General features: G+C 60.7%; 2 protein-coding genes across 17 annotated transcripts; one reads left to right on the forward strand and one right to left on the reverse strand.

Moving 5' to 3' along the window:
* Window positions 1-2,093: 2,093 nt before the first annotated feature.
* On the forward strand, window positions 2,094-11,612 carry ROBO3 (roundabout guidance receptor 3). Of its 15 annotated transcripts, none has more exons than XM_090123693.1 (24): window positions 2,094-2,614; window positions 4,218-4,544; window positions 4,840-4,997; window positions 5,068-5,188; window positions 5,262-5,400; window positions 5,908-6,035; window positions 6,259-6,630; window positions 6,706-6,914; window positions 7,146-7,227; window positions 7,345-7,477; window positions 7,563-7,729; window positions 7,813-7,919; window positions 7,997-8,032; window positions 8,129-8,213; window positions 8,289-8,401; window positions 8,850-9,021; window positions 9,130-9,523; window positions 9,591-9,661; window positions 9,734-9,907; window positions 9,988-10,135; window positions 10,202-10,363; window positions 10,944-11,050; window positions 11,131-11,208; window positions 11,275-11,612. In XM_090123693.1, the coding sequence occupies exons 1-24, from the start codon at window positions 2,467-2,469 to the stop codon at window positions 11,610-11,612; spliced, it is 3,969 nt and encodes a 1,322-aa protein (XP_089979819.1). In that variant the 5' UTR covers window positions 2,094-2,466. The 15 variants fall into 15 exon arrangements, with proteins under 15 accessions (XP_089979819.1, XP_089979813.1, XP_089979820.1 ...); XM_090123691.1 differs by having other exon boundaries at window positions 2,096-2,614; window positions 7,997-8,213; window positions 11,275-11,379; window positions 11,452-11,612; XM_090123689.1 differs by having other exon boundaries at window positions 2,096-2,614; window positions 7,997-8,213; window positions 9,130-9,315; window positions 9,382-9,523.
* A 23-nt stretch (window positions 11,613-11,635) lies between these two features.
* Window positions 11,636-17,606, reverse strand: ROBO4 (roundabout guidance receptor 4). Of its 2 annotated transcripts, none has more exons than XM_090123699.1 (13): window positions 17,299-17,606; window positions 16,934-17,212; window positions 16,721-16,859; window positions 16,519-16,646; window positions 15,715-15,830; window positions 15,421-15,640; window positions 15,221-15,345; window positions 14,787-14,958; window positions 14,558-14,708; window positions 14,348-14,478; window positions 13,685-13,807; window positions 13,329-13,608; window positions 11,636-13,219 (listed from the first exon to the last, which is right to left on the reverse strand). In XM_090123699.1, the coding sequence occupies exons 1-13, from the start codon at window positions 17,408-17,410 to the stop codon at window positions 11,986-11,988; spliced, it is 3,210 nt and encodes a 1,069-aa protein (XP_089979825.1). In that variant the 5' UTR covers window positions 17,411-17,606; the 3' UTR covers window positions 11,636-11,985. The 2 variants fall into 2 exon arrangements, with proteins under 2 accessions (XP_089979825.1, XP_031455541.2); XM_031599681.2 differs by having other exon boundaries at window positions 11,637-13,219; window positions 15,221-15,342; window positions 17,299-17,604.
* Window positions 17,607-17,618: the final 12 nt, after the last annotated feature.

The raw sequence follows: 17,618 nt of genomic DNA on the forward strand, positions 1-17,618 counted from the left end.
CCACACTGCCCTATGCTATGTCACACGGCTCTGTATAAATATTCAACACAGCGCATTTCCAGGCGGCAGCGGGGGGCTCCCTGGGGGCATGCAGTATGCTAATAGCAGGGCAGGATGGGATTTACATCCCCTCACAGGCACGGGGCCGCTCATTTGCCCATACAAATGCCTTGTCGCTTATCATTACCGGCTGGGCCACCGTGCAGCTCCGTGCCTCAGTTTCTCCATCCCGACGCCATCCGCAGCACACAAAAGGTTCTGATGTGCAGGGAAAGGGCAACTCTGGCAAACAGGGATACGGAGATGAAGTGTCCATAACTGAATTATGATGGGAGCACCCAGGCACACAAGCCCTGAGCAAACAGTCACTAATCGCTGAATTAAAGGGCAATTAGGTGCCCTGGCGGCAGAATCAATCTGCTAGCAGCCCCCCACTTGCTGTTTGCCCAGCTGATTGTGGGGGCAAATAGGGGGATTAGGGACCAGAGGTTCCTTTGTCTGCTTTCCCTGATCCCAAGAGGAGGGTTCAGGAGTGGGGTCTGTGTGTACCACCCCTTGGAGCCCATCACTCCACCTCGGGCCAGGGTGACCCCCAGGTTAACAGGGAGGGTTCTCTGTTCTGCTCCCAGGCCCAGGCCATGCCCTGTTCCCTGCTCAACTTCTAGAGGCTCCCAGATTCCCCAGTGCTGCAGCATTCAATATTCTGGCATCACTTTCAATTACCATTCCAGAGAAGTGTTTAGATACTAGTAGGATAAACCTATTATTCTGCAGGTCATTTATTTCTGCTTTTTCCTGACAGGAGTCCCCCAGCTGCTGAGCCCCATCGGGAGAAATGGGAAAGATCTGTGTTATTCTTAAATTAATATTTATTTGCTTTCTCTTCTTTGCCCACAAACAAGGGTGAATGTGAATAATGCATGGCCCTGAGGACACCCAGATAGGAGTGCTGCATCGCTGAGCTCCAAGGACTTTCGTGGCTGGGGAGGCTCCCCGATGTGCCCCAGAGAAACCCAGATGTGCACAGATGTGCAGCCATCTGCAATGCCAGCATGGTGCCAGATGTGTGCATCTATCCAGGTGTGCTGCAATCTTCCAGATGTGCACCCAGCCCAGTTCCGAATGTGTGTGTACCTGCTGACAGAAGACCTCCAGATGTATGGCCAGATGTGAACTCAAATTACACTTACATTCCTGGTTGAAAGCACACGGAGCATTGCTGTGCTTTCAGATATGCACAGATTAAAAGCATCCATCTGTCCAGATGTGCCCACACTGTGGTGGCACACACATACCTACAGATGTTTGATCAGCTGCCACACCGGGACCTTCCCAGCTGCTATCCTGCACAACAGCTGAGCCCTCCAGCTATTTGAGTGTACAGCTGGATGTGAACATCCCAGAGACCCAGTTTACCCCCATAAAGTTGGGCATCAACCCAGGATGCCTCCAGATGAGAACCTGTGCTGGTGCACATCTGTGCCTCTCCTTTGCAGACGTTTCATCCAGATGTGTGCATCAAAAAGTGGCCTCTTCTGGGAGAGGGGAGCATGGGCACCTCCAGATGTGCACACACGTTTCCCTGTTTTCTCCCCATTACCCATTCCCACCTCTTCTCTCCTCTGAGCCTCCCCACCGCTGCCAGCCGCAGCTTTGTGCTTTTGCAGCCTGGTCATTAGTGGCACCGTAAGGAGCCCCTTTCCACTCCCGGGGGGGGCGCTGAGGGGCCGCAGTCGGGCTCCAATTAGCACCAGCAGGAGCCAGCTTCGAAAAGACACATTGCTTCACACGTTAGCCTGGCACATTCATAAAGCGGCTAATTGCCAATTATGAATTCGGGAGATACGCGGCGACTGCAGAGCCATGGGGTGCCGGCTGCCCCGGGGGCACTGCTGGAACCGGGACCCAACACAGATTTTGGGATTAGCTGGGGATCCCCAGCTGCCTCTTCCTACCCTTCCTTCTCCTGAAGCCAAAGCGGAGCCCGACTGGTGGAGCTCACTCGGGACATGCCAACATTTCAACAGCCGCCCCCCACTCTTAGATTCCTCCCCATTTGGGACTCCTCCTCCCCATCCCTTTGCCCCTCAGCCCCTCAGCCCCCACCCCCAGGTTACCCCCATATAGGAGAGTCCCACCCCATCCCTTTGCCCCCACTCTAACGGTGACCTCCCCCCTTCTCCCCCCGGACACCCTCTCTCTCCGCTCCCCCCGCTCCGCACCGCTCTGGCCGCGCCCCCTCCCCGCCGGGTCTGGGGGCGGTGCTGCGGGCTGAGCCGTGCCGAGCTGAGCTGGGCTGGTCTAGGTCCGGCCGCGCTGTGCCGAGCCGTGCCGGGCCGTGCCGTGCTGGGTCCGGCAGAGCCGGGCCGAGCCGAGCAGAGCCGAGCCGTGCTGGGTCCGACTGAGTCGCGTCGTACCGGGTCCGGCCGTGCCGTGCCGAGCCCGGTCGGACCGAGCCGGGCCAGCATGCTGCGGTACCTTCTGAAGACGCTGCTGCAGATGAACCTGTTCGCGGACTCGCTGGCGGCCGAGATGTCCAACTCCTCCGAGCTGCTGCTCGGCATCAACGGCAGCGAAGCCGCGCTCGACCTCCGCAACCTCACCGCCGGCAACGGTACGCGTCCGGCCCCGGCCCGGCCCCCGCTCCCTCGCTGTCCCCTTGTCGCGCTGTCCCCCTGTCGCGCTGTTCCGCTGTCCCGCCGACCCATTCCCCCGCTGTCCCGCTGTCCTGTCCCGCTGTCCCGCTGTCCCGATCCCGCCCCGACGCGGGACACAGCGCGCAGCCCCGCAGCCCCAGCTGGGGCTGACCATGGACCTTTCCCTTGTTCCCAAACCCACCGTGTGTCCCCATGCCGGGATCTGTCCCGTATCTCCAAACCAGCTCCATTTTCTCAAGCTTGTCCCTTGTCCCCAAAATGGGAAGGGCTCCTCATCCCCAAACACACTGTATGTTCCCGAACTGGCTCCGTACTCTCAACCGAGAGCGACCCATGTCTCCATATCATTCCCGTCCCAAACAGGAACAGCTCTCGTGTCCCCAGACCGACCGGCTCCGTATCTCTAAACCGACCCCGTGTCCCCTAATTTGTGCCGTGTCCCCAAACCGAACTCATGTGCCCCCATCCCCACAGTTCGCTCCCGTGTCCTCCAGCCGGGACAGACCCAGGGCACAGCGGGTTCTGGAGCTGCGGGGTCGTTCTCCTGAATTTAGAGCACTTTCTGAGTTTTTCCTTTTTCTTTGAGCCCGAACTTTTTGATCCGTTTGGGTCCAAGGCGGCCGATCCGTGTTGGGAGCCTCGCGGGACGCCCCGTCCCACCGCAGCCGACTGGGCTCAGGAGAGGGCACGGCGCGGTCCCCCCCGTGGCAATTAGCCCCTTGCCCAGCTGCGGCCCCCACCCCGCTGCTCCCCCCAACCCCCCGGAACTCTGCAGCATCCTATCCCCACGGCAACGCATCCTGTTCCTATGGCAACGTATCCCCCCGCCCCGCAGGGGTGCCCCTCCCCCTCCCCGAGTCCCTCTGCTGGTGCCACCGATCGCCACGACCCCCCCAGCCCCTCTCAGGCTGGCACTGCGTGTACCGGGCACTGCGAGACAGCAGTGACACTCCGCGACCGAAAGCCGAACTGCAGCTCCGGCGCTGCCACAAGGCCAGGCGGCACCGGGGACGCGGCAGGACGCAGCGGTGGTGGCACTGGGGCCACGTGCGGGATTTGTGGTTCCAGTCCCGCTTTGGGGGCTCCGTGTGCTCCAAGCTCTGCTCTGAGCTCTGGCGCAGCATAAATCCAATGTAGTCACAATGAGCGTTAATTAATTCTTCTGCCCTAACGGTAGGGATTTCCCTGGATCCATTGAGAAGATCCATATACTCTTTGGAGAAGGACGATTTTTCCTTTTTTTTCTTTTTTTCCATTTTTTTTCCTTTTCCCTTTCCTTTTCCTTTTTCCTTTTCCTTTTTATTTTCCTTTCTCTTTTTTCTTTTTCCCAATCCCACACCTCTGAGGTCCCACTCATTTCCTGCCTTGCACCCTCCTGGCCTTGCTCCCACCTCACCAGCACCCAGCAAGAGAACCAGGGAGGGGACACATCAGGGTGACATGGGGGGACACCAACACCTCTCCCTGCCCCAATCTCTTTCCCCAACCTGAGCCCCAACCTCTTTCCATCTCATGCCTTTCTGCCTGCACATCCCTGGGCTATGCCACACCCTTCCCCAGGCTCCCACCCACGGCTGGAGGACTCCGCACCCCGCATCGTGGAGCACCCCTCGGACCTGCTGGTGTCCAGGGGTGAGCCAGCCACACTGAGCTGCAGGGCAGAGGGCCGCCCGTCGCCCACCGTGGAGTGGTACAAGGACGGTGAGCGCGTGGAGACGGATCACGAGGACCCCCGCTCCCATCGCATGCTGCTGCCCAGTGGCTCCCTCTTCTTCCTCCGCATTGTTCATGGCCGCCGCAGCAAGCCTGATGAGGGTATCTATGTCTGCGTGGCCAGGAACTACCTGGGTGAAGCCACCAGCAGGAACGCCTCGCTGGAGGTGGCTGGTGAGCCCCAGTTGCACAATCCCCATCTCCACCCCCATCTGTGTCCCTGTTCCCATCCCCATCCCTATTCCCATGGTCTCTGAGATCCCACACATCTCCAGACCTACACCCTTCTGGCCTTGCCCCTTCTCAGGGGAAGGGTTGTCACTCCACTGTGTGCTGGAAAACGTCACCTCAGGGCTAGATTCGAGCACTTGGAGCAGGCACTTTTTGCCCCCAGAAGGGGCTCCTGCAGCAAAAGGAGTGTAGGGATGGGGAAACCGAGGCAATGACATTGCAGCCTCTGTCCCTGCAGTGCTGCGGGATGATTTCCGGCAGTCCCCTGGGGATGTGGTGGTGGCAGCAGGTGAGCCAGCTGTGCTGGAGTGCGTCCCGCCCCGCGGGCACCCCGAGCCCACCGTCACCTGGAAGAAGGACGGCACCCGGCTCAGCGACAAGGATGAGCGCATCACGGTGAGGCCCAGGAGTCCCCAACACAACCAGGTCGGTGTTTGGGCCTGGGCTGAGTGCGGCTCCCCGGCAGATCCGCGGTGGGAAGCTGATGATGGCCACCACGCGCAAAAGCGACGCCGGCATCTATGTCTGTGTGGCCACCAACATGGTGGGGGAGCGGGACAGCGAGCCGGCCGAGCTGGTGGTCTTCGGTGTGTAGGGACGGAGAGGCAGCTGGGGGGGGGGTTGGTGTCGACGTGGGGACTCACAGCTGCTGCCCCTCAGAGCGCCCCGCGTTCGGCAGACGGCCACAGAACCAGGCGGTGCTGGAGGACCAGGCGGCCGAGTTCCCTTGTGAAGCACTGGGGGACCCCCCGCCCACCGCCCGCTGGCGCAGAGAGGATGGTGAGCTGCCGGCGGGAAGGTGAGCGGGGTGAGGAGTTGGGGGGGGGGGCCAGCACGTCCCAATCTGGGGTGTCTGCTATGGGATGGGTGTCTGTGTAACCCATCCATGTCCTCATTGCACCCCAAACCTTCACATCCAGCATGGCATCCCACACCCCCACGGTGTCTCACATCCACATGACATCCTGCACTCCTATCACATTCCACATCACCTTATGCATCCTGCACCTTCATTATATCCCAAATCCTGATCCAAATCTCTATCATATTCTATACCTTCCTGATGTCCTACCTCCCCCTCACATTTCACATACTCATCCCATCCCACATCTATAACTCACCCCACATCCTTGTTGCATCCTTCACACTCACTACATCATGCATCTCCATCCTTACTGCCACCACACCCTCCATCCTAGCTGCATCCTGTATTCCCATCATATCCCCATCATATCCCACATCCCTGTGGCACCCTCATGGCACCTGGTGCCCTGTCGGCACCGTGGGCTCTGGGGTCTCTCCCCAGGTGGGAGCTACTGGCTGACAACACACTGAGGATCAGTCGGGTGCGGGCAGAGGATGAGGGAACCTACACCTGCATGGCCGAGAACAGCGTGGGCAGGTCGGAGGCCTCAGGCACCCTTATTGTGCGCGGTAAGGGGGAACCCCAAGTGTATGTGCAAGGGTTAAGATTATGTCACAGGGCATGGAACAGCAGTGGGCACAGCTCAGGGAGCTCAGGGAGTGTTGAGACACTGCTCTCAGACATAGGGCTTAGTTTTTGGGTGATGCTATGTTTGGACTCGAAGAGCCTCGTGGGTCTCTTCAGCTGGGGATATTCTGTGATCCTGTGATTCCCTCTCTCCCTTTATGTCAGTGCCCCCGCAACTCATCACCCGGCCCCGCAACCAGACTGTGCCCCCTGGCCAGAGTGTGACCTTCCAGTGTGAGACCACAGGAAATCCTCCACCGGCTGTGTTTTGGCAGAAGGAAGGCAGCCAGGTCCGTCCCCTCCCCACCTCCACCCCCACAGCACCCCACCGTGCACCAAAGCCTTCTGCCTCCCCTTCTGCCCAGACACTGCTGTTCCCTGGGCAGTCCCCGCCGCCTGCCAGCCGCATTTCGGTAGCATCCAGTGGTGCCATGACCATCGCCACCGTGCAGCCCGCCGACGCCGGCTATTACCTGTGCCAAGCCATCAGTGTGGCTGGCAGTGTCCTGGCCAAAGCGCTGCTGGAGGTGGAGGCAGGTAGGTGGTGGTGATGGGTGGCAATGCTCGGGGCACCAAAACAGAGGGGCTCACTCAACTTTATCTGCACGGCAGTGCCCGCTGAGCCCCAACCGCCAGTGATCCGCTGGGGCCCCGCCAACCTGACGGTGCTGCCGGTGGGGGCCACAGTGCAGCTGCCCTGCTGGGCAGAGGGTGAGCCCCCGCCCCATGTGGGATGGCTGAAGGATGGGCGCACTGTGTTGGGTTCTGAGAGCCGCACCAGCCTGCTGGAGAATGGCACTCTGCAGATCAGCAACATGCGGGTGAGCTGCACCAGCACGGGGAAATGGGGAGACACTATGGAGCTGGGGGGCACTGGGATACACTGAGCAAGAGGTGGTGGGTCCAAAAGGTGGTGGGTGCTCAGAATGATGGGCACCCAAGGCGATGGGCACCCCAGGTGATGAGCATCCAAGATGATCCATACAAAAGGTGATGGGCACTCAGGGTGATAGGTACTCAGGGAGATGGGGCAGGAGCTCTTCCCCTTGCAGGTGACAGATTCAGGCCAGTACGAGTGCGTGGCCACCAGTTTGATGGGTGAGATGCGCTGGAGCGGGTCCCTGCAGGTGCAAGGTGAGTCATGGGGATGCCATGGGACCAGAGATGCTGTGGAACTGGAGATGCAGCTTCCATGGATTCCAGTGCCTCTGCCTGCAGGTGATTGATCTCTCCTCTCCCCACCATCCTCAGAGCCTGGCATCCTTCCAGGGCCACCCTCCACCCCACTGGTCACCAATGTTACCAAAAGCAGTGTCACTCTGACCTGGAAAGGGAATGAGCTAAGTGGTGGCACTGCAGTCACCTACGTTGTGGAAGCTTTCAGGTACCACAGAGACCTCCTCTCCAGGTTCAGGGTGACATGGTGACATAGTGTCACCTTGCCATGGGTCACCTCTATGCCCTGGCAGTGAGGCCATGGGTGGCCCGTGGCAGACAGTAGCAGCCAATGTGGAGGGTGAGACACACACAGTGCAAGGCCTCGTCCCCGACACCGTGTACCTCTTCCTGGTGAGGGCACTCAATGACCATGGGCTCAGCGACCCCAGTGGCATCTCAGAGCCGATCCGCACCCAAGGTGAGACTCAGCAGAGGCGCAAAGAGACACAGCATCCTGGGTGCACCCACATGTCCATGCACCCAGCTCCTGCCCCTTTTCAGCAGACACCAGCCCTACGCCACAGGTGCCCCCAGAGCTGGCACGTGTGGCCGTGCACCTGCAGGAGCCCGTGGTGCTGCCGCCGGGTGCCGTGCGCCTCTCCTGGACCGTGAGCGCGGGGACACGGCGGGTGGGAGGGGACACGGTGCTGCACCTCCATCACCCCCTCATCTCCTGTGTCCTCAGGTGGAGCCCCCATCGCCCTCTGTGCAGGGATACCAGGTGCTGTACCGGCGGCGCGGTGGGCGCTGGGAGGCGTGGGATGTGCGGGCAGCGGGTGAACGGGGGGCTCTGCTCACGGGGCTGCGCCACGGCCAGGACTACGAGGTGAAGGTGCGGCCCTTCTACCTGCACCTCCACGGCCCCGACAGTGCCGTGCGTGCCCTGCGTATGCCTGAGGCAGGTGAGTGTGGGGCTGGGGGTGCAGGGTGTTCCCGCCATGGAATGCATTGTGGCCGTGATGTTCCACATCCCACAGCCCCCAGTGCTCCACCGCGGGCTGTCAGCGTGGCTGGAAATGGCACCAGTGTCCGCATCTCCTGGCAGCCACCACCACCAGCTGAGCAGAATGGAGTCATCCTCGATTACCGAGTAAGTGGGGCCTGCAGGGTCCTGCATCCCCCCACATCCCATATTCCCATTGCATGTCACATCCCCATCAAATCCTCATCACATCCCACATATATGTCATATCCATCATTCCTATAACATCTCGCATCTCCATCCCATACCTTATCTTCAAGGTGTTATTCCATATCCTTATCACATCTCCATTGCATCCTACTTTTCCACCTTGTTCCACCTCCCAGCTGCATCCCACAACTTCTCTGCATCCTATGACTCCACTGCATCCCAATCTCCATCTCATGCCACATCCCCACTACACCCCATGTATTGATCTCATCCTACAACCCTATTACACCCTGTATCCCCCATTGCATTCTGCGTTCCCATTATATCCCATGTCTCCATTGCATCTTGCATTTCCAGCAGACCGCACATCCCCAGCCCCCGTCCTAACACTGCACCTCTGCCCCAGATCTGGTGCTTGGGCAATGAGAGCCGCTTCCACATCAATCAGAGCGTGGAGGGGACAGTGCTGGCCACAGTGCTGCAGGGTTTGGTGCCCGGTGTCCCCTACCGTGCTGAGGTGGCTGCGGCCACAGGGGCAGGTGTGGGTGCTCACAGTGCGCCCATCGCCATCCGCATCGGTGAGTGTCCCCATGGTGATGCAGCACCCATGAGTGGGGATCTCTGTTGGGCTGGTAGCCAGGGATGGCTGCTTGGCACCGCTGGCATCCTATCCCATGTGCTTGCAGCACCCCCAGTGGAGCAGGACGTGGGGCCCGTGGGATGGGGCAGCATGGCGGAGCACATGGCTGCGGTGGCGAGGCGGCCGGCCTTCATCGCTGGCGTCAGCGGTGCCCTCTGGCTCATCCTCGCTGGGTTTGCAGCATGGCTTTATAGCCGCCGCCGCCGCAGGAAAGAGCTGAGCCATTTCACAGGTATGGATTGCAGCCTGGGACCCCCATCTGCTGCCCACCATACTCACACAGGGTTTCTTGTTGCAGCCTCCTTTGCCTTTGCGCCCACGGGTGCATCCATGGGTGCTGTAGGGCCACGTCATGGCCCCACCACATCTTCACTGCCACCCCCAGCTCTGTCCACACTCACCTTCCCACACACCCCAGTACCAGCACACAGCAGCCCCAGGTAACACCACATTCCCCCAGACCCGCAGCCCAGCCAGGCACCCCCATCACCATCAGTATCCCTGCAGGAATGCTCACCCATGGCTGGCGGATGCGTGGCGTGGTGGTGGCCTGGATGCCACCGAGAGATACTACAATGGTGAGGGGCTTCAAGGAGCTGGCGGTGTGCTGGGGGTGGGACCAACCCTAATGGGGTGGCCGTGCTCTGCAGAGGCTGGCATCTCCCGCTACATCGCCCAGACGGAGCCCTTTGGGCCCGGGAATGCCGAGGGGCCCATCTACAGCAGCATAGAGGCAGGGGGCGAGGAGCTGCGCACCTTCCACCGGCCCTGCTCACAGCATGGCCCTGAGATCCTGTATGGTCACTCAGCTCCCGGGCAGCACGGTAGGATCACTACCCCACTACCGTGGGGGGACACTGGCACACGTCCCTGTGCCTGCAGCCCCACGTCCCTCACCCCAAAGGGAAAAACTTGGGGAAAGCGGTACAGACGCCGGTGCTGAGCTGGACCGAGCTACTGCCCCCACCACCCTCGGCCAGTGAGCTCAGCCAGTACACTGAGGAGGAGGAGGAGAAGGAGGAAGAAGAGATGAATGAAGAAGAGGATGGCATGTGAGTGTGCATGGTTGGGGAGGCTGTGGTGTGCTGGCTCCAGTGCCCACCCTGTGCTCCCCACAGCTTGGGGCTGGAGGAGCACTGTCCTTCCACTGAGGATGCCCCCCGGCACACTGCCTCTTCACCTGCCACCCCGACGGGCTGCTGGGCCCCGGCTGCAACAGCCCCTATGCCCCACGAGGACACTCGCAGCCTGCAGCGTTTCAACAGCCCCCATTCACCCCGGTAGGAGATGTCACATCACCCCTTGTCCCATCGCCATATGGCCACACCGGCACAATGGGATCATCACGATCTGTGCATGATGCTATCATGAGCCCAGGGTACAACAGCCTGCCTGGGACATGGCAGTCCAGCCGTGCCACCATGTCATGGCCCACCTGTGCTGCAGTCCTGCTGTGCTACTGCAATTCAACCACGCAGCTGTGATCCATCTGTGCCATTGTGACCCAGTGGTGCTGCTGCACTTTAGCCGTGTCACTGAAATTCAGCAGCACTGGTGTTGGTCAGATGTGCTGTTGAAATCCAGTTGTTCAATTGCATTCCAGGTTTGCTGTTGGCATTATTCTGTGCAGCTGCACTCCAGCTGTGCCTCTGTGATCCAGCTGTACCGCTGCAGCCAGGCTGTGCCATTACAGTGCAGCCACACAGCTGTCATCCAGACCTGACCCTTCCATCCTACCCCACTGTGCCACTGCTCTGCTCTGCCCTGACACAGCACAGCACTGGGGCGTCCCCCTGTGCCCCCTTCTCCCCCCACTTCTTTCAGACAGCCCAACATCACTCCATGCCCCCTCTTCCGCAGGAGGCCCCCACGCGGCACTGCACCCTCACCGAGCCCCCCGCTGAGCCCCTGCAGCCCAGACACATGCAAGGGTCCCGTGCCCCGAGCCCACCGCCCCCACGGCGCAGGTGAGCCTCACAGTGCAAGCGCAGGGCTTGGGGGGCCCTCACTATGTGGAGGGTGTCTGACATGCCATCATCTCCCGCAGGGAAAACACGCTCAGAAACCCCGAAGAGCCATCCAAAGCCCAAAGGCGGCCGCTACCCTCGGGAACAGTGGACGGGAGGTGGGTTTGTGCCCGGGGGAGGCCGGGGGCTACCCGCGGCGCTCAGCCCTCGCTTTGCCCCCGCAGCAGACCTGCCGCCGCCCCCTCTGCCGCCTCCGGGCGAGGCCCCCCCTCCCAGACGGGAGACGAGCGGAGCTGAGCGCAGAGCCGCCCACCAACCGCCCCGCCAAGGTGAGCTGGGATCCGGCCGCAGCGCCAAACCGCCGGCAGCGCCACCGACCCAGCGCCGTCCCTCCCCGGCAGGTGACGTTGTCCCCTACAGCAAACCCTCCTTCCTGGCCCGCGGCTGCTCCACCGCCGGCAGCGCCTCGTCCTGCGGCTCCACGGGCTCCCGCGGGCACGGTTCAGGGCGCAGCCCCCGCCCGGACCCCCTGGCTCCCCGCCCGCCGCAGGAGGAGCGATGAAGCGGCGCGGGGACGGTGACACGGGGAGGGGTATGCGTGGGGTGCTCGTTCATTTCTGTCTGTAAATAGGTGTGCACAGAGCCAGAGGGTGGGGGTCAGCTTGAGGGGGTTGAGGATGCACTGGGTGGGGATGAGGACGGGATAGATGAGGGGTGAAGACACTGGGAGGGACAAGGATGTTTGGGACAGTCGCTTGGGATGGAAAGACAAGGACCCTGGGGCCAAGGCCAGCTGGAGAGGAACATGAGCAGGAGGGCCACCCACCCACCTCAGTGCTCCCCAGCTGTGCACGTAGCATTTGCTAGCAGAGAGCCCCTTCTGGGGGAAATGATGAATAAAGCTGGATTGTAGCCAAGCTGGAAGGATTCTGGCCTCAACGCTGCTTTAACACAGGAGCTGCCACACTCCTGTCCCTTCTGTCTCTGGGAAGGAGCCCACCCCACTGGCTGCCCACTTGGGGAATCCCCATGAGGCTGCCCATCCCCGTCCCCTTCCCTGTCCCCGTCCCCAGGGCCACCTCCCCGCACAGAGGGGATGATGCCAGGCGGTGCAGGGGGGCAGCAGCTCCCTCACCACTCCCATCGATGTCCTCGAGGCTGAAGCAGAGGCTGTCAACAGCCACAGCCAGCGCACGGGCAAAGCTGGCATCGAGCAGGAAGGAGCCATCAGAGGAGCTGGCCAGGCTGCAGCGGGTGCTGGGGACAGTGTCCTCCGTGACAGACCCCCATCCGTTCAGCAGAGAACCCCCCGGTGAGCCCTCATGACCCCACAACTCGGGCTTCTCTTCCTCCTCCTCTTCTTCCTCCTCCTCTCCCTCGCCCATCTCAGAGGTGGGAGGCCCACAGATGTACCCATAGGTGTGGGGAGGGGACAGGGGCCGGGGCACAGAGACACGCTGGGGATGTGCTGGGGACACCTCTGGCCTGGGGGTGTTCGTGGGGTGGTGGGCCTCCTGCACCCTCTCCAGGTCCTCGGCAACCCGCTGCGGGGTGAGGACCCCATCACTGAGCGCTGGTGAGAGGCGGCCGGGCTCTGGGGACACGTCTTTGGTGGCCATCAGCGTGTCTCTGGGCTGTCTGATTAGCACAGACATGTCCCTGGGGTTCTGGAGGACCATGGACATGTCGTCAGGGTGCCTGGCTGCTGGGAACATATCCCTGGGACACCTGGTGGCTGAGAACATGTCACTGGTGTGCTGAGTGACTGGAGACATGTTCTCCTGAACTGTGGTGGCCAGGGAGTGACTGGAGGCTGGGGACAAGTCCCTGGGGCTCCTGGTGGCCGGGGACTTCTCCTTGGAGTGCCCAATGACTGGGGATCTGTCCCTGGGGCACCCAGTGACTGGGGACACATCTCTGCTAGGTCTTGTGGCCAGTAACATGTCCTTGCGGCTCACAGTGGCAGGGGACATATCTACAGGGCTCCTGGTGACAGAGGACATGTCCCTGTGGTTCTTGGAGTTCTTGCTGTTCCTAGTGACTGGGGACACATTCTTGGGGCTCCTGGTTACTGGGGACATGTCCCCAGGGTTCCCAGTAACCGTGGACGTGTCTTTGGGGATCCCAGTGACTGGAGACGTGTCCCTTGAGCACCCCATGGCTGGGAACCTGCAGGCACATAGGATACGTTGGCTTTTGCCACTGCAGCACCTGGCCGGGGCAGGGAAGGGGACAGCCTATAGCACCCGGGGCATCCCCTAGAGACACACAGACTCACCGGGTCCCCATGGGGTGCCAGGCGTGCGGATGTCCTGCAGGTACCACCAGCATCCCAGCACCAATTGATGCCACCGAACTGCGCCGTGGTTTCGGGGAGCTGATGGTGGGCAGCCACCATGGGTCCTCTCCTGCTAGTGCCGTGTCACCGTCCTGTCCTTTCTGCTGAGGCCATCTGTCCACTGAGTCAAAATGTGTCCCCCACTCCCCACCACACAAGGGCACGGGAATGGCCCTGAGCCCAGCCACTGGCACTGGGGAGCTGTGTGTACGGTCCAGCTCTGCATGGGGACACAGCCATCAGCCACCATGCTGCTGTCCCCAGCATGCTGCCCCATCTCCCTGTCCTGTTCCCACCTCGCTTGCGGAAGTGCTCCCACAGTGCCAGGCTGGACGTGCTAATTTTGGGGTGTTCTCTGCAGAGGTGGCTGCAGCTGGGGGTCGTCACAGGGCTGAGGCTCGGCAGCTCCGAGGTCAGGGCTGGAGAGGAAGAGCTGTCAGGCTTGGGCACCCTTGGGTGCTGACACATGAGCCCCTCCATCCCAGGCACTACCTGTCCCAAATGGGGGCCCTGTACCCCCCATGTGTGTCCCAGGCACTCTGTAAGAGGCATTGAGTGGGGATCCCACAGCATCACCTGAGAGTCTCACTAGATTTGGTAAGAGTCCCACAGCATCATGGGGATGGGGAGGTTGGAGGTAGTGGATGGGGTGGCCATAGAACCTTGAAAGAGAGTCTCAGGCACCTGGGTGAACTTCCCAGGGCAGTGCATGGGCATCCAATGGCACTGGATAAGGAGTCCAAGGTACTCTGTGAGTGTCCCACAGAACCCTGTGGGGGTCCCAAGTCCCACTGGGGATCTCGTAGCCCTCTGGAGGCATCCCAAGCATCGTGTGGGAGTCCCATAGCACCCTGTGGTATTTCCATAGCACTGGGTGAAGGGTTCCAGGCACTGAGTGGAGGTTCTAAAGCATAGGGGAGTCCTATAGCCCTGGATGGGGGTCCCGACACAGGGCTCACGAGAGGGCTGGGGGTCCCTGCTGTCGCTTCCCAGGAGCCGGCTGCTGAGGCTGCTGCTGCCACTGAGGTTCTGAGGAACACAGACAGGTTTCCAGGGGCTGCTGAGCCATGGCACATCAGCGTCCTCCCGTCTGCAGGGCAAGGGTTGCCATCAGTATGCCACCCCTCCTGTGCCAGAGAACCCCACAGATCCCCACCACAGTCACTCACCCATGTTTTGCCATGGAGTCCCGGCTGGCGCGACGCTGGCAGATGAGGAGGAGGAGGGCAAGCAGGGCCAGCCACAGCAGTGAGCCAGTGGCTGCGATGACCGCAGGCTGCTGCAGCACCTGCACCACTCCGGTGCTCCCTGCCATCATCTCTGCAAGGGCATAGTCAATGTCACCCTATGTCACTGCTCTATTCCCTGCTGCATCCCACAGCAGGCCCCTTTTCCTACCCAGGACGCCACAGGTGATATTGCTGGGGATCCCCAGCCCTGCACCATTGAACGCGGCTACTTGGATGCAGTATCTGGCCCCAGGGCCATGCAGGAGGGTCTCCAAGCGACGCGTTCCTCCATCTACTGTACGGTTGGTGGGTTGTAGCCAGCCCTCGCCCAGGGACCAAACCTAATGGGTGCCAATAGGTGAAATTCCCTTGAGGAAACCCCTTGGGATAGATTCTCTTGGATGACTACCCTTATAAAACCCCTTGGATGGATTTTCTTGGATTGGCCCCTCTTTGATGGCCCCATTGGTTTCACCTCTTTGGATAATTCTCCCACCTTGGATGTATCCCTCTTGGATGGAACCCCACCATGAATGTATTCTTCCTTGGATGAAGCTCCCTTAGATGGAACTGCCTTAGATGGACACCCTTGTCCCTTCAAACCTGGTAGCCCCGAATGATGCCATTGTGGGCATCTGGAGGAGGTGGCTCCCAGCTCACGATGACGGTACTATTCCCTGGTGCAGCCTGGCCCACGGTGACACGCTGGGGTGCTGCGCTTGGCACTGCTGGGACAGCAACACTGAGCCCCTAAGATCTCCACATAGCTCCCTACATCTCCCCTCCCACCCAACCCAACCTACCTTCCTCAGGGATCCAGAGGTGCCAGCTGTTGCTGTCCAAGCCCTGGGTCCCACCAGCGTAGGGTCGGACCTTGAATTCATACTGGTAGCCCCGCTGGAGTGCAGGGATGATGGTGCTGAGCTCCCTGCCCACGTCCTGCTGGGACCAGGCAGTGCTGGCAGGGAGCAGACAGCGATACAGCACCACATAGCCCTCTGGAGCTGGCCCTGGTGTCACCATCTGGATGGGACAAGAAGGGTTATGGGGATGTAAGGAGAGGATCTTATTCCACCACTCGGTTGAGGCACACCTACCCTCCAGCGGAGCCAGACAGTGGCGTTGGTGGGCAGTGCAGTGCCATTGTCCAGCTGCAGCTGCACAGCCAGCAGGTTCTGCCGTGTGGCCTCCCACCGGCCTGCCGGCAGCTGCCCTGCAGGAAAGAGGAAGGATAATGGTGGCACCTGCACCCCAGAAAGACATGCCTGGAGACCAACGCGTCTCCTCGCATGGTTACACTTAAATGGACCCTTTGGATGAAGAGCCTTTGAACGGCCTTCTTGGATGGATCCCATGGTGGATTCCCATTAGTGCATCCTTCTTAGATGGAACCCTTGGATGGATTCTCTTGGCTGGATCTCACTGTAATGAATCCCTCCTGACAGAACTCCCTAGATGGATCCCCTTGGAGGAAGCAGCTTAGTTGAATCCCATTTGTCCTTTTGGATGAGTTCCCCTTTGATCCTCTTGAGTGGACTCTCCTTAAACTGACCTCTACTCAAATGATTCCCCTTGAATGGACCTTGTCTGAATGGAACCTTTTGGATAGATCCTGTTGTATGGAATCCTTTAGATGGACCTGTTCATACAAAACCCCCTTTTGGAAGGATTCCTACCCCCTTGACTTCATTCTTCTTGAATGTATCCTCTGAGATGACTCAGTTAGATAGGCCCTTTGCTGATGGACCCCCTTGGATAGACTCCCCTTGGATAACTGCTTTGGATGAACCCTTTGGATGAACCCCCTTAAAGCAAACAATGAAACTGAGCTCCATTAGATGGCCCACATCAGCTGAATCCTCAGATGCCCCCACGTGGTGTCCCTGGTGGTCCCCACTGACCCTCCACATGGAGGCGGGCGGTGGCAGCAGCGCTGCCCAGCTGGCTCTGGGCTGTGCAGACATAGGCACCACCATCAGCTGCCGTCACCGCGTAGAGTCGCAGCGTGTGCTCCTGATCCACCTCGTGCCTGTGGACACCAACATCCCATCACCCTGTGTCACCCACACTGGAGAGATGGCCTCACCACCTCACCACTCCTACCTCCCCCAGGGCAGATCCCCACTCTCCTTGTGCCACTGAACCCGCGGTGCTGGGTCGCCCTGCGCACCACAGCTCAACTCCACCGTGCTGCCTGCCGCTGCTGTGACATCACTTGGCCGCCGCACGATGACCGGCTTCTCTGCAGGGAGGAGACATCGGGGAGGTGACATGGTGCGTCTTTGTGCCCCAGGACCTTCACCCACCGCAGCTTACCCAGGATGGTGACATGAGCACCCCGGCTGTGCCGCTCGCCTGCTGCATTGGCTGCCACACAGACATAGACCCCCGCGTCGCTCCTGCGTGCCGAGGCCACCCGCAGCTTCCCCCGGGTGAGCTGGTGATGGCCCCCAGCCAGGCGCAGGGTGACGCCGTCCTTCCTCCAGGTGACGCGGGGCTCGGGCTGCCCGGCGGGGGGCACGCAGTCCAGCTCCAGCGCCTGCCCTGCCATGACCACCAGGTCCCCGGGCTGCAGGCGGAAATTGTCCCGCAGCTCTGTGGGAGAGGGCACACGTCCCTTGGTGGAGAAACCTTTTAGGATATCCCTCACCCACCCATCACCATCCCCATGATGTCCTTACCAGCTGGGCGCTGGGTGCTGTGTGACTCCGTGTCCCCTCCAGAGGGGAGGCAGCCCCCCAGGCACAGTGCAGTAGCCCAGAGCCCCAGTGCCATGGCCCAGCCTCCCTCCATGGCCTCCCACTTTGTCCCTGGATGCAGTTCTTCCCGGTAGGGTACAATGGCCGGATGCGAGGGACGGGAAGCACTGGGGGACGCAATCAGCCTGGCTGGGGGAGCAGCCAGTGGGCTGCACGGAAGGGTGGGTTAAGGAGAAGTGAGATCAGCGTGGGGGGGGAGGGCTGCAGGGCACAGTGCCATCAGTAGGGACTGGAGTGAACAG

Source organism: Phasianus colchicus, chromosome 23 (assembly GCF_987193195.1).
Source record: "Phasianus colchicus chromosome 23, bPhaCol1.hap1.1, whole genome shotgun sequence".
In the NCBI taxonomy this organism is placed as follows: domain Eukaryota; kingdom Metazoa; phylum Chordata; class Aves; order Galliformes; family Phasianidae; genus Phasianus; species Phasianus colchicus.